A 16,591-nucleotide genomic window follows, 5' to 3' on the forward strand; every position below is an offset into this window, starting at 1 on the left:
TGGTCTCAGTGGGCTCAAGAGAGAGAGAGAGAGAGAGAGAGAGAGAGAGAGAGAGAGAGAGAGAGAGAGAGAGAGAGAGAGAGAGAGAGAGAGAGGAGAGAGAGAGAGGAGAGACAGACAGAGACACAGAGACAGAGACACAGACAGACAGACAGACAGACAGACAGACAGACAGACAGACAGGTGATAGATGGCTCAAAGGTGAAGAGCACTTGCTGCTCTTGCGGAGGACTCAGGTTCGGTTTCCAGCATGGCCCATATGGAGGTTCACAACTGTTTGTAACTTCAGCTCCCTGAAATCTGATGCCTCTCCGTGCCTCCCTGGCCACCTGCACACTCGTGGTGCACATAAATACAAATGTCCAGGCAAAACACCGACACGCATAAATAAAAATAGTTTTCTTTAAAGAGAGAGACAGAGAGCATATAATTGGGAAGGGAAAGTGGTGGCGGTGTGGGAAGGAAAAGGAGAAAAGAGAATCAGGAGTGGATTTCATCAAAACACGTTTTATATGTCCAGATGAAACCCTCAAAACCTTTTTGAGAGTGGGTTGTTTTGCTCTGTTAACGATCTAAAGTGATCTAAAGTGGGAAAGAGACGGAGACGCCCTAAAGTGAACACTTCTTGGCATTATTGGAAAGTGAGCCCTCCAACACTAACAGTTTCCCCCTCTTTAGTGGAGTGAGAGTGACCTAACCTCCCTCAAAACGCCCGAACTGTGCCAGCTTTAACCCCTGACGTTGGCCACCTCCAGGATCTCCTGTCACTCAGCCTCCGCGCCACGCCCACCGGGCCACGCCCCTCCCCTTCTCCGCGCCGGCAGGCTCCCGGACTCTGAGCCTGCGCACAAGTGGCCCTGCGGAGGTAAGCGGCTGGGGCGGGGTCCGGAGCGGGGCGTTCCGTGGAGAGGAAGAGGAAGAGGAAGTCGGAGGCGGGTCCTAGCGGGGCGTGAACCGGAAGTGTAAGCGTCCTGCTTCTTCCCCCCTCCCCAGCCAGGCGGAACCCGTTCGGCTGGGCCCAGCGGTTGCCAGAGAACTTTCTCCCGCCCCAACGGTCGTCGCGGCCCACAGCCTCGCCCACGCGGCGGCCCGAGGCGCGTCGTCTGCTCGTGTCCCCTCGTCCGGCGTCCCCGCCGCCTCTGCCCGGCCCCAGGCCCGTCCTGCCCGCCGCAGTGATGTGCGACAAGGAGTTCATGTGGGCCCTGAAGAACGGGGATTTGGATGAGGTGAAGGACTATGTGGCCAAGGTGAGCGTGGGGGCGCGCGGGGGTGGGGGGGAGCGCCGGGCGAGCGGGCGAGCGGGTCGGGAGACCCCTGGATGCCGCAGGGCCTGGGGCTCGGGCCGCTCGGCGCCGGGGGACCCCCGGGTTGCTGCGGCGGCCTTTGTGCACCCCCCTCGGGGGCCCGGGTCGTCCCTCTCCACGGTTAGACCCCCGGTTCCGGGCCCTCGCCTTTGAGTGAGGCGGTTCTCCATCTTGGGCCCAAGCGGTTGGAATCCGGGACCATTTCTTGAACTTGGGGGCCTTGGTGGAAATGGATCCAGAGACGTCCGTCAGCCGTGAAATGAAGTGCTCCAAATAGCCAGAGTTGAGTTGCTGAAACTTGGTGTCACTTGGCTGTGAAGTCTTAACTTTGGGTGTGGCCTTTTTCTTTTCTTTTCTTTTTTTTGCTCTCCCACCCCCACACACCCCACCACACGATATATACGTGTGTGCGTGTTTATTGTTATTCACTTGGGGTGATGATAAGGCCGTCATTTGGCTTCTTGTAGCGGTTAGGAAACGTGAGGAGTTTTTCAGAAGCCTTTTATACTCGGTGATCTCATCCGAAGTTCTGAAGGTGTGTGGTAAAATAGCACGGCAGTCCACCCGTTCGTTGCTTGGTGAAGAAAGCCAACTTTCAAAGCGAAAACCCAGATAAATTGAATTAAATCCACTTGGTGGGGGACTTGAGAAGTTCTAAGCTAACCTGCCTTGGGATCTTAGAGGTGCACCTTTTTAATTATAAAGAGAACGTAACAGAGTTTTTAAGATTGTTTCTGAAAGTGTAATTGTATGGCAACTCTGAGCATCTTGGTCTTCTTCCAAAAGTGTGAGCCTGTGGTCAAGATTTCAATTTCAGTTCTTAAAAGGTGTGAGCAGTGGTATACTGCTTTGTAGGCCTGTGCTAGACAGCAAGCAGAAGCACTTTTGGGGTTTTTGTTTTAAAACCACATGGTTATACAAGGCTGCTGGTCTTTTCTCCATTTAATGCCATGACAATTTAGACTGCTCACATGTATTTGATCTGCTTAGTTGTGGGCGGTGGGTGTTTAAGACAGGCTGCCTTCTGAACTGCTTTAGCTAGTAGCAGGCTGAAACCTCAGTCACCACCTCTTTCAGAAATGGAACACCACACTACTGTCTCAAAATGAGTGGCCTTTGTTTTTCCTGTTCCGCTCAAACTTAGGTGATTAGAAATACAAAACATTGATAACATTAACTGAATTTAGTTACAAACTAACATGCTTGAAATTTTGTTTTCTCCATGCTGACTTCCTGACTGAACCACTCATCCCAACTGGAAATTGGGGGATTTTCCTACTCGTCTGAGTCCGAGGGTGGTCAAGACTACCTTGCTTCACTCCCCAGGCTTAGCACCACTTCAAGATAGTTGCTTGCGGTTTCCCAGCCCACACTCTATTTTTTTTTTTTTTTTTTCATTTGGCTTGCCCAATCCCCATCCTGGTTATCTTTGGTAGTTAGCTGAAGGTATCAGGATTTATTTAAGTGTGTTATTTTTCTCAGTGAACTTCCTTCTCTAACTTGATGATCGATTTTGCATTTTGTGACTTTCCATCTCTTCCAGCTCAGCTTCTCTTTCCTTTGGTCTGCTGGGCCATTGTGATGTGTTGAGGGATTGTTTGTCTCACCTGTCTGAAAGGTCCTACTCCAGACCTTGACTTGTGTTTCTTGCAGTCAGTTTGTCCTTCTACACTTGCATCCTGTTTGTCCAAGTCAGCTTCACAAGTTAGCCTCCAAGCTGTTGAATTCACGTTTGTCCTCTTAGCCTGAACATCACGTCTTCCAGAAAAAGAATTCGACTTGAAAGGGAACTCAGCTTCTTAATGCTGTTTCATTTGTCAGGTTTCATTAGGCCTCTGGACATTAGATGCTATGCTCTTCTTCATCTTCAGATCTCCAGTATAACCCTAAGAGTTTCACACATTAAAAGTCTATGTTCCTGATAAGGGATTCTTCCCTTTGCTATAATGGAAATAAACTTCACTAGTTATGTAATAGTAATTACCATTCACTGGTTAGTTTATGTTGCACAGTAGTAGAAAGCACTCAGATTTTTTTACTCATTTTCAAAAAAAAAATTGCCATCCTATTTCTATATTTCCATTTTAAGAATGAGGAAATTAAGATTTGGAGGAGTTAACTTGACAAGGTTGCAGACTAGCCCAACTTGGATTTAAACCAAAGGCTGTCTGAATCTAAAACATACACTCTTTTTTTTTTTTTTTTTTAAGTTATGTCAGTCAGCTTTGAAGCAGTTGTGGTTTTTCCATTTTTCTTAGCTTACTAAGGCTTAGAATCGGCCTATCAAGAATATACGAAGCTTGCTAAAAAAAAAAAAAGAACTTATTTCTGGCTATGAATGAAGACCAAGCAGGCTTTTTATTTAAGTGCAACAGTTAGGAAATAATTAGCATAAAGACAAGTATGTGGTAAACTTAAATTCTTACTAAACTCTTGATTATTTGGTAGCTTATATTTTTATTATAATCATAAGTTTGTTATTTATGTTTGTAGTTGTGATCCCAAACAACAGTCCAGAAAAATTAATGGTGTGTTAGCCTTGGGAAGGAATAAGTAACTAAATTACTGAGATTTCTATTCATAATTGCCTAAACGCTTAAAGAGTATGTTCTTAACATTTTATATACTTGACCATTGTGATGTAATATGTAGATATCATTATCACATCAACCCATAAGTGTAATTGTAGACATTTTAGAGGTAAAGATAAAGTAACTTGCCCAAGATCTTGAAGCTCTTGGGTGAGTGATAGGAGTGAGATTTGAACTCACTTTCATAGACTAGGAAGGGCTTTCAGAATTCATTGATATTAACCACTCACTTCACATATTTGGCCTCCACTTCTAAACAATCCCAAATAACTAAGAGGATATGTTGCTACTGTGTATATAAAAATTAAAGACTGGGGCAGGATGATAATGGTCCCTTGAGGCTATTTAGAGATGTATATATACTCCTCCAGAGCCTTTGAGGGTGGGGGGGTCCTTCAGGGAGTGCTGGTGAGTAGCCCACAGAGACTCCAGCAGCTCTAATTCATGTACTCTTGTTGACGTGTGATTCTGTTTCACTGACTGTGAAACACTATACATTAGGTCTCTAACTTCCCTTTCTCTGTGGTTTCTCTCCAACCCCCATTCTAATTACATCTGCTTTTGACACTAATAGGTTTGGAAAGCAACAGTTGCTCACCATGTGAAGGATAGGATCCGTTGAATCCAAGAGATGTGTCAGGTCTAATCTTCAGAAATTGCAACTTACTGGTATCTTTTTTCACTTTTCTAAAAAAACAAAAAGGCAATTTTAAAGTGATTCAGATGCAGTCATCTTGCATTTATTGTCTTATGTCATTTTGTTTACTTTTTAATGTTTTTAAATTAGCAGGGTGTTTTTCTTACAACATTTTATCATTTGCCTATAAGAAAGCTTATAAGCTTATATCAACTTTTGGGAAATAGAGGTGCTATCAGTAAAATCAAATTTTAATACAGTGTAAATATTTATCTTTCTATTATACGTTGTCTTTTTCCTCAAATGAAATAATAACAAAGGATCTTTCAACAAAAAATATACAGAAAACAAAAAGTAGTTCATAACCTTACTATCCTAATAATGGTAAGAAGTAAAAATGAGGGGGCTTAGGGAGATGGCCCAGCAGATAGAGTACTTCTTGCCCAAGCCTGAGGACTGTAGTTCAGATCTCTAGCACCCAGGATGCAGAGACAGGATCTCTGGGAAAAGCTGGTTAGCTGGATTAGCTGAGTCAGCAAGTTCTGGGTTTAAGTAAGAGACCCTGCTTCAGGGAATAGGTGGACAGCACCTCTCCTCACAGCCTCTGTGAACTGTGAACAAAATTAGCCATTCGAAAGTGGTTGGTTTAGGTATTATCAGAAAAACTTTGGAAATTCACTATTCATTTTTTCTGCGCAAACACTCTGCACTTGCTCTTCTTAGTTCCTTAATTTATCTTAAAGATTAATTCTCTTAAGTGGTGCATGGTATTTCATTGTATAGGTATGATACAAATAATGAATTATATATAATAAGGCTTTTATTTCATTTATTTTTGCATTAAGCAATATTATAGCGACCATGTTTGTATTTTTAACAACTTTTGAGAATAGATCCATTTTTTGAGTCTAAAAAGTTTCATGGATTTAGATGCACATGGACAGTGCCCTGTGAACAGCCCTAAGTACCACTAAACTTTTTGATTTTGCCAGAAGGGAGATCATGAGAAGAAAGGAAGAAATCTGTGGGGAATGGAGGAAAAGATGGGGTAATGTGGATTCATATACATGAATGCGGAGGAAGGAAATTGGATAAAGGAAAGAAACCAGTGCTGGGATGCAGGGGAAAAGGACCAGTTAGAACAAAGTAGATTGATGGACATGTGTGAGATTCCATGTTAAAGTGCATTACTTTGTGTGATAAATTTTAAGATTGTTTTAAAATAGCAACAATAAAAGTATCATCTAGTCCAACTCTTATATGAGGAAAGCTTGGATGTTAAAAGTCTTGACTAGGACTTACTACTAGAACTGGGACTTCAATTCAGTTTTCCTAAATCTGAAATGAATGTATTTTTTCATTGGTAGATTTCTGCTTTTGTTGGTCAGCTTTTTAACATGCTAGAATGAACTACAAAAGCATCTAAGTGTTAAGAAAAGAGGTTCTGGAAGTTTGGGGGCATGGTGGCTTGGTTCTGGTGAGGTCCCTATTGACTGTGCCACACCGTAGTGCATGGCAAGCTTGAGAGTTGGGGAGGTGTGGAGAACCAGCTACTCAACAGTTAAGCTAGATAGGTTAGAGAGGCTTTGACAGTTGACCTCTCGGAGAACCAACTAAATCCCTTCCTAAGGGCAGCACCTAGCCTTCTATAATAAATAGAGTAACAACCACACACACATTCATCAACTTTCACACCACCATACTCTGACAAACTACTTCTGGATCCTATCACTGTTTATATTCACGTTTTTGTTTGTGTGTCCTTGTTAAACAAAGCTCCCAACTTGGGCAGTTATGCCACTATTGTGTCTCAGCATCTCATACAGAGCTTTCTTGCTGAGTTTGTGCTGTGGAGTTTTTTGAGCTTTGGGAGCCAGAGTTAACTGACAAATTCTAACTTTGCAGAATTAATCCTAGTAGACAATAGCCAGAGATAGAAGGGGGAGTAGGAGAGAAAATGAGAGGTCAAGTTTTGCCTCAATGCTTGCTTTTTAAAAAAACCCAAAAGGTGCGTTTATAGGTGTCGTAGTTAAGTTCTAAACTTACATATTTTAGTACATAGTATAGTTAGTATATTTATATATTTAACCAGTGCTTCTGAGAACTAGGCAACTCTCATTACCCAGAATCATTCAGCTAATCTTGTGAGATACCCAATCTAATGGAGCGTTTGTCTCGTGAGGGGAGCCTTGCATGCAAATGAAACCCCTTTCTGATCTGTTGGGGTTCCCTGCTGTACAGTATGAATCTTGATGAAAGGTGAAGCCCACACCACAGCAAAATCCAAGAAATTGCTTTCTCCTGCCCACACAGGAAATGGATGCAAAACCCACATGTGACTAATTGGATGCTTCTGACTAGAGCTGATAGAAAAACTAAAGCACAGTGGAGGGCAGTAAAGGATGTAGTGGACACAAGAAAACATCGGTTCAGAAGAGCTGCAGTAGTGGCATCTCTTCTCTTGCCCATGTTGTTCTGTGGCAGATTTTAATTTTTATTTCTTGACTGTTGGCCTTACCTTATGCATTTCTTCAACCTGCTCAGCAATTCTGAGAACTACATTAGTGTCTTGTTAATGTGTTACACTTGTTAGTCAGTCTGAATGGGCTTCTATTGCTCATTTTTAGTTGCCAACTCTTCTTGCTTTTTTATTTTGTTGTTTTTTGTGGGGGGTTGCATTTTTGTGTTTGTTTGTTTGTTTTTGTTTTTTCGAGATGGAGTTTCTCTGTGTGGCTTTGTAGACCAGGCTGGGCTCCAAACTCAGAGATCCATTTGCCTCTGTCTCACAAGTGCTTGGATTTAAAGTTGTGTACCACCACCACCTGACTGACTTTTTTAAAGATAGAGATTATCTTTACTTCAAAAAAAAAAAAAAAAAAGAGGCATTTGTATTCCCAGTTATTGCCACATTTATCTACCATACAGTTTAGTTAAGTTTGAATTGGATTGGCTTGCTGTTTGGAGAAGGTAGCCCTTCCTTTCTTTTTCTTCAAAGTTGGTTTACCACATAGACCTCTAACTGGTGTTAAGTGACACTCTTTTCTTTTCTTAGAAATAGCCCTTAGTGTTCAAATTCTTGGTTGTTTAAACTTGGTGACCTTCATGCAGTTCCCCCATGATTTTTTTAGTGACACTCTTGCCAGTTTTGACTTTTTCTTGTGCCCATCATTTTGGAATTTTAGTTAAGTGTTTTCAGAATCACCCATCAAACATGAAAGTTAGGTTTTGCACTTGATGCTTTATGAAAAGTAATAACCATCAATGGGTCTTGATAGTAACATAAAAGAACCCGTTGACATTTCAGTGCTCTCGTTTGACACAGGGTGGTGATGTTGCCAACTCATTGTTAATGCGGTTTTCAAAGAGACAGCATCTCCACTACAACTGCACAGTAATATTTGCTATTTATGTGTCTGTGCCGATTATTTACTAAGTGAAAGCTTAGAGCGAAGGCAAGAGATTGGCAAACTTGGCTTTGTTTTCGTAAATGACCAGTTAGTACATATTTTAGGGCTTGTCAGCCATATGGTCTCTGTCTCTGCTGTTGTGCAGAAGGCAGGCATAGATAGTATGTAAACAACTGAACAGTTGAATGTGCTATTTGTGTTTCAATAAAACTTTATTTGCCAAAAAAAAAAAGGCAACAGGCTTGATTTGATCCATTACCCATAGATTACTTACCTTTACATAAGACTGAAGTTGAAAAAAAATGAATTCATCAAGTAGACTAAATTTCTTTTTCATCCTCAAGTTTTTGACATAAGATAGATAATAAAATGGAAGTTTTATTTTGAGGTTTTTTTTTTTTTTTTCAAAAATCATTGTGGTTGAAAGATGTTGAACTGTAATGAAAACCAAAGCCTAGAAAGCTATGTGTGGGTAGGTGGAAGAGACATGAAACTAAAATTCTCTAAACAAAAAAGCATCGTCTCTAGTGAATTTGAACCTTAGGCAAAAGAAGTGGGGTTATTCTATAAATTGAGCATTAGGAATCTTTATTCACAAATGTGCAAACAGAAATTAACCTAAGCTCTTAATCTGAAAGGAATTTCTAGAGAATCTTTTCAGCTGTCAAAATGTTCAGCAAAATATTCTAGAATTCTCTCCCCAGCTCTGGTGCCAGTCCCATGACCTGGTTTGATTTCTAACTCCAGCAGTAAAAGAGAAAGCTAGTTAGCACAGTTTTCACTGGTTCATTCATAATTAATTCAGCAAATACCAGTTGAGTGCTACAGTGCCAGCCATTGTATTAGGTAAGCATGAACACAACAAAAGTTAATACTTCTACAGATATGTGTTTGGGGGGGTTCATTGAGTGTACAAGAAAACAGCAAGTACAATGTATGGGTTCTGAATAAGTTGTTTTTCTTTAATACATGAAATATGGATAAAACTCAGTAGCTTTACATTTTTTTTAAATACAACTCTAGAAAAAAAGAGATGCTCTAAGATCCATGATAAATTTATATTTGGCTCCAATAGAAAGAAGAATCTAAATAGCAGATTTAAATCAGAATTCCAGTAATGAGAAAAGAATGCGCTTTCTTTGAGTACTGTGTTGTATGTATATGGTCAACACAGCAATCAATATACATATAGATACACACATCATTTAACTACACAGGTAAGCCTTACCCTCGTCTGAGTAACTTTCCCTAGCACTCACAGCTAAGTCACAGGAGGACAGGATTTCAGCTCAGGTCTGAGTCACTCCAAAAGAACATCCCTGTTCCTTTCCCATCGTTATGCATTGAATATTTGAGGACTACAAATGACTGGGAGGTGAAGGGATATAGCCTTCTTCCTTCCCACTTGTTTCCTTCTTGTCTTGGGTTTATTGACAAATAAAATCTTTAGAGCTGTAATCCATTGGATAAAATAGCAGATACTTTCCAGGCTGCAAAAAAATTTTGGAAAGAATTCCAACTATGGATCACTGAGTTTGTATCTTGTAAACGAAGCTACATTTTAACCGGTTTTGGTTTGTTTTGTTTTGTTTTTCTCAAACTGAGATAGAACCGAAGTATTTTGAATGTGCTTTTTAGTTTGGTAAGGATTTCTTCATGTTTTATACATGCCTTTGGCTACTAAACTTTTAGTTTTATACCACAAGTAAAACTTTTCTTTAATAAAAACAATATTTTAGTTGCAAAATGTATATTAGACTAACTACTTTTAGAGCTTAAGAGAAAAATTAAGGGTCATTTAGCACACAAAACTAGCTATATGAAAATTTAAGGATTTTCCATAATTTGAATCACTTAACTGGTTATTTTTAATAAAAAATTGCTAAATTGAAGTAAATGCATAAGTAGGGGAATACAATTAGAGTTTTAACTTCATGGGTTCTTCAAACCCTTTTAATTGTAGGTCAGAAAAGTAGATATTTAGAACTTTATTGCTGTAAAATACTTGACAACAGCTAAGCATTGCATTTCTTTACACTTTAAAAATTTTTGCAGCACATTTTATTTTTTACTCCATTGATACTGATCTATAAATAACAAACACCTATTACATAAACATACACATATCCTTCCAAAACCTGAATGGTCCTAGGATAAGAATCTCTGAAGTACTTGCTCACCAAATTTTGTAATCTTCACTCTTAAATGTGATATCTTGTTTTATTTGTTACTGTGAATAGTAACCATATTTTGTGTAGATCTTTCCTGTAAGATCCACAGCCATCACTGCCCACCATGGAAGTAGTCAGTCAGTGAACCACCTCTCAATTAGGGAGATGTCTGAGATGAATGCCCTGTTCAACTGGAGACAGTAGTCACTGTGGTCATGATTTTAACTAGTAAGAAACAATTCTTCAAAATATTGGAAGTATTTAAGAAGCTACATTATTGTATATTAATTGAGCTTTGTCTATTAAGTGAATTACAGTTGTGGGAATTACTGTTCATTACTTTAAATGAACTTTATGTTATTAAACTTTATAATAATAACAGTGAAGATTCGTATTTTATTTATTTACCAATTAACTTTGTAGAAAACGGGAAAGGTGGGGAATATATATCACACCTTTTTACTTTCTGTTGTCAGTTTTTCTGTATTAGAAAGTTCCAGATAAAGTATCAAAGCTTTTCTCACCTCTTTCGATTGCTTTGCCTTCAAAGGTAGATTTGAACCCACAGCTTTGCTGTAACTCATAATTCTGGAAATGCTCTACACTCTTAATGCCACTGGTACAGGGATGTAATTCTCGGCAAAATTACATCCTAAGGTAAAAGTTTTAACTGGTGAGGTAGATGGGGTGAGAAAATAAGGTGCACGAGGGGAAGGTAGGAAATGATGGGCCAGAGTCGTCTTCTCAAAAGGATCTTTTATCAGGAGAATGCAGATAAACGCCATCATGCACTTGATGAAATGACTAATGTAAAATAACTAACAGTCTATAAAAAATTAAAATGTGCTTACAGGTAAATGTGGCTACAATAAAGGCAAATGCAGTCGCAAAGAAAGGGGAAAAAAGAACTCCAATCTATTCCAAATAGGACAGGAAATACTTAGCACTGAATGAGTGGGAACATTGGCTCCGCTGTAGAATTTGGTAAATTTAATACATTTGCTGTTTGCTTTCTACTCAGTCAGGTGTCCAGTGTTAATTTACATGCTGTCCTACAAAATTGTCACACATAGCCTGCTTTTAGTAGCTTTGGGGGACATTAGTCTCTTGTGACAGTACAATATGAACTCGTGTCTTAGATCTCGGTTTCACAAAGTGTGCACATTTGGAAATCAAGGGAAGAGAATTGTTTATTTTCGTCTGAAGAAAGGCCTAAAGAAAACTGTCAGCAGAAGTCGGGTCCATTTAATTTAAAGTGTTTTTTTTCTGTCTGTTTCTGTTATTCACATGAACCTAACCTAGTATAGTTTAAGATCCATATAAAAGACCTGGGAGTTCAAGGAGAAATCTGTGGCTCTTAAATGTATGCCACACAAGATTTGAGTGATGTCCTTAAACAGACTGTATGATTGATGTTCCATTTGTATTAGGATAGTTTTTACACATGCACAAATGCACACATCACAGATGTCTAAGCGTGTTTCAAATCCACATTAAGACCTGCTAGAAAAAAAAAAATAGACAAAGATTGAAGAAGGTAGTAAATGTTGCTGTCTTTAATCATGCCTTCTATGCCTTTGTCTGCAGAGAGCTGAGGTGTGTGCTGCTCGTCAGTGCTATTGTCATCAGTTTTCTTGCTATGTCCACATAAAGACACACAGCTAAGTTAAACATGTTTAAAGTACAATATATCGAGAGCCAATCAGTACAAAATGAATGCTTCTGCTTTTTTGCTTTGAGTTCTCCTTTATCACTGTTTAATAGTCTTTAGTTTTGTAGTGAAATGTGCCTAGAATGTATGTTATCATAAGCAGTCACGATGAACTTGGGGTGAGGTTTGAAATGAATAAAGTCATGTGATGGAAGTAAAAGTTGTAGTCTCTGGCCCCTACCGGCCTTTAATATCTAACATGACGAGACACAGACATCTGAAAAGTTAATTCACAGTGAAAGGAAATTGCCAGTGAGGGAAGGTTTTGATCATCCATTCTCTTGGTTGAATTCCTATCATTTTGCTGTTCCTAGTACACAGAGCTAAATGGCACTTGTTATATACATATTTGCTTTCCCCAAAAGGCAGCTAGTTCTTTGATTCAGTCAGGACTTCCTGTTTCATCTCAAGTAAGTAAAACTATGCCTAACTTACAGTAAATACTTGTTTAGTTAAATCAAGTTGGATAGTAGGTCCTTTTCTGGTACCAAGTTTCATCTTTTCTAACATTTACCTACTTTTATAAGTGCAATTCATAATAACAGATGCATTTTGAACAACATTTTTACTTTGAAAGTATTTTTTTTTCTATTTTATTTCGTGTTGTGTTAAATCTGTTTTGTTGAACCAGTTTATGTCAGATAGTAAGTATACGGCCATTTGTAGCACTTTGCCTTTCAAGAACTGTTTTCACACCCACGTGTGCAGAAAAAAGTCTTTCCTGGTCTAGGAGGTAAGAAAGCAGAGAAGTTGTACACTGACATAATAACCGAGAAAGAACCTTTACCTGAGAGGGCAAGGGGGTAACTGGAGTGATTTGCGTACAGCCACCGGTTAGGGCCCACAAGCTTATTGGTGCCCATGCGGTAGGTAGTGGTACTTGTCTGACTAGAAGTCTGAAGCTTCTTCACAGAGCTCCTTTTTCATGGTTAAATAACCCTCTCTTCACAGAAAATAGGAAGTAAGCAGATAATAAAAATGTAAGTAAGATTTAAATAACCAGGGAGGGTCTCTAACCTCTCAGAGGGTGTGATTCTTAAAGCAGGCCCTTGTAATGTCTTTGTCTTGCTTTAGAAGACTAATGCTGACCTCAGAATTAGTTGATAAATCTTCCCATCCCTTCTGCTTTCTGGAAGTGTGTAGAACAGGTCTGAAAACCTCTTGAGGTCATCTATAGAGTCTGGTGCTGGCATTTACAGGTCTGAAGACCTCGTGAGGTCATCTTTTGAGCCTGGTGCTGGCATTTAAAGTCTGTTCTATGGTGTGTACTCAACAACAAAATCATCCAACTACAAAACACATTTTTCAGGGAATATCCTCATAATCTATGTTTGGCTGAGTTGGCTTAAACAAACAGACTGTTGGAAGTCACTCTTTTCAACTGCATTGTAGTCTTAACTTACAAAGGGGTTGTTTTATCATCCGTTAACTCAGAAGAGAAAATTAATTTCTGGTAAAACTCAGAGACTGTATATTTGTACTGTATGCTTGGGGTTAAGTGCTTTGCTTGGTTCATCTAGTTTAATCCCCACAGTAGTTCTGTGAAAGCTAAGTACTTTGAACTCTCCATTTAAATTATGAAAACTCATACACACAGAACATAAGTAACTTGCCTAGTGTTTAGTGGTGAGGAAGCATATATTCTTAACCCATACGTCATACTGTAGGAAGAGGTAAAGAAGAAAAATATGATTTCTGCTCCTGGAATTTGCATCCCATTGAGAAAGAAAGCATATACATGTAAAAATGGCAAAGGTACTTTATACCTAAGTGATTGCTGTGGTTTTGAGGGAGGGAAAGCTTACCATAACCGTAAAGATGATGTAGATAAGAGAAATCTTGAATTTGCATGGACGTGGGGAATCTGTACTACATACATTAGTGAGAAGGAAAGAAAGGACTTGGTCTAAATGAAAAGGGTGGGAATTGAGGAGCTGGAGCACACAGCTGGTAATGGCTGTGAAATGTTAAGGCTTTGACATCTTTATCCAGGGTTTGGTAAATTGACTAAGTTAAGTGAATAGTGTAGTTACTGAGAAAATAAACTTTTAGACATTTTGCTTCTCTGTAAAATCTGAACTCCATTAAAAATGAAGCAAATTTGAATTAGAAGCATCATGGCACTGTAGAAAAAGAAAAGTTATTCTCTTTTAGCTTTACATTTGATGTATAAGGCCCTTGTCATAGGGTAGCTTGAAGATTAGAAATTATGTATGTATGGTACCAAAAATATAGTAGTTGGTCACTAGATAGCATTGTAGCACTTACATCCCTATTCTCAAGAATAAGTCATAGTCTTCTGGAAACCATGTGATGATGAGTTATTGGTTTTGCTCATAGAACAATAATATTTTCAAATTAGGTCACCTCCACCTGTGGACATAGTATCTGCTTACTTCCTATGGAAACCGTTTGCCTGTTTTGTTCACTTTTGTCTTCCTGATGCCTGGTGGTGTGCCTGATTTACACCACTTTAGTAAATGCTTAAAGAATTAAATGATTACAAGTATTATTTCTGATAATGGTACATGTCATAGGAAATGCAAAATCTCAGTACTTGAACTTACTAATCTTCTGTGGTTACACATCAACAGTATGCTGACTGAGCTCATTTTTGGTAACAGAACACAATGATATATTTCATTGCATTTAGCATTATTAAATATTGTTTTCAGCTTGCCTGATCATGACTTGAATACCATATGTTATTATGCAGGATGTGACTTCTTTACATTTTCATTTTACTTTGCAAAAGATAGAATTTTTGTGAAACTATTTGAAGTTTTTAAAGAAGTTAAAAAAGAAATCGGATGCCTCATTTTGTTTCCCTCTTCAGTTTACCCATATTAACATTGTTTTTATTTGGTTACTCTGACAAGGGAGAAGATGTCAACCGGACACTAGAAGGTGGAAGGAAGCCTCTTCATTATGCAGCAGACTGTGGACAGCTTGAAATCTTGGAATTTCTGCTGCTGAAAGGAGCAGATATTAATGTATGTATTAGATATACATTAATACTTAATGGTATATGTATAATATGTGTCATTTTAGGAAAAATCTGTCGTATGCTTGGAGGAATTTTTTGAAATAGCTACGTTAAATAATATAGTCCTATACAAACCATTCTTTTTTAAGTTAATGAACTGTTTGCTGTCTCCCCCCTTTGGCTGTTGCTTTTCAAGTTTGAAAGCTTGGCGAGTTACCGCTGTAGGTACTAGATGCTGTCTGCCATTCGATGGAGCATAGGTCCCTGGAGGGCTAGGCTACACTAGCCTGGTCCATGGGATAAGTGTGAGAAAGTCATCAGGCAGGAGTTGTTGTCTCCTGACTGGAGCCCTCTGTGATTTTAGGATATTAGGAATTGTTTTGGTGATCATAGTAGTGAAAGAGATAGATTTTCACCATGTCAGTTGTCCTAATTCGGCTGTCTTCTCTTGCTTCCCCGTTGGCGTTTTTACCCACCCACCCCCTTTCCTTTCTGAGCCACACTGGCATTTCTACAATAGTGGGAAAGCTAGGTTCAGAGAAACTAGTCACATCATGGGCAATTAAGAGTAGAGCTTAGGTGAGATTTCCTCTCCACACTGATTCCCAATGAAAAGAAAGACACTATGTGTGTGCTTGGGCTCTTTTTTAAGTGACTAGAAAACTTCTCTCTGGATTTATTTTTATACAGAAAGGAAAATGGGTATTAATTGTGAAACAGTATAAGAATTCCCTAATTAGATATAGGAAGGTTTAAAAAAAAAGTAGATAAAATTTTTTTTCTTTGATGTCTGTAGGCTCCAGATAAACATCATATTACCCCTCTTCTGTCTGCTGTCTATGAGGGTCATGTTTCCTGTGTGAAATTGCTTCTGTCAAAGGTAAGGTCAATGTTCATTTTTATCGATTTCTTTAAAACTCTACTTTGGAACAGAAATTGAGATCTAGAACAGTGTTATAATTGCTGGCTACATACTGTTTGCTTCCTGTCTGTGGTGGTTAAAGTCCTTGGCCTAGTTTCCTTCATAAGAAAACCTTGTTAAGTAAAAGAAGTCAGCTAAAGTAAGCAAGCATTAATGGCATAAAAAAATGTCATGATGAATGATGGTCCAGGGTGTTAGAGCACACTATAAATAACAGGGTTTTGAAATTTTACACTTTATTGTCTGTAGTCGACACAGAAAGAGTATCAGAAGTGTTACACTATGACGACTCTCTAGTTTGTTGATATGACTGAGACAGTGGTAAGTCCGGGAGTTTTCTGTTTTCATTTTTGTTAATACATGATAGAGTACAGGATCCAGCCTTAGCAGTAGCCAATTACTAGCAACATTCTAGCTGTGTTATAGTCTATAAGGGAAGAAATCCCTATAGAATAAGTCACCAAGCTTGTATTTGATGACCAAACACTGATTGAAGAGTGGTGCTTGGCTCATTTCCATTCGATCTTAGAGTACAGCCTGCTAAAAGAAAGCAGCAAGGAAAAAGAAAAAGAAACTAAATTAATAAATGTGTCAAGCTCCTGACACAAAATATTTATGTAATCATAATCAGTAAAGAGTAGTTTTTGTTGTAACGAAGACTGAAGGTGGGCTTTGTGCTTTGTTGCTCGAGTTTCAATACAACAGAGAGAGAACTAGGGAAGATGAATGCTTTTGTCTTAACACTTACTCACTACCTCCTTAGAGCAAGCTCTACAGCGGGTCCTGTAACACTGGTGTTGAATTCTACTCTTAGGTTCATATCCAACAATAATGAGGTATCTGTAAATGTGTGGTTTTCATT

General features: G+C 39.0%; 1 protein-coding gene across 1 annotated transcript in view; it reads left to right on the plus strand.

Moving 5' to 3' along the window:
* Positions 1-960: 960 nt before the first annotated feature.
* Mtpn (myotrophin) overlaps positions 961-16,591 on the plus strand; it is a 29,825-nt gene continuing 14,194 nt past the window's right edge. The window contains exons 1-3 of the mRNA XM_027391459.2: positions 961-1,247; positions 14,701-14,814; positions 15,604-15,687. Of these exons, the coding sequence (XP_027247260.1) occupies positions 1,176-1,247; positions 14,701-14,814; positions 15,604-15,687 (270 nt within the window). The 5' untranslated portion in view covers positions 961-1,175. The remainder of the gene's footprint in view (positions 1,248-14,700; positions 14,815-15,603; positions 15,688-16,591) is intronic.

Source organism: Cricetulus griseus (genome assembly GCF_003668045.3).
Source record: "Cricetulus griseus strain 17A/GY chromosome 1 unlocalized genomic scaffold, alternate assembly CriGri-PICRH-1.0 chr1_0, whole genome shotgun sequence".
NCBI classification, from domain to species: domain Eukaryota; kingdom Metazoa; phylum Chordata; class Mammalia; order Rodentia; family Cricetidae; genus Cricetulus; species Cricetulus griseus.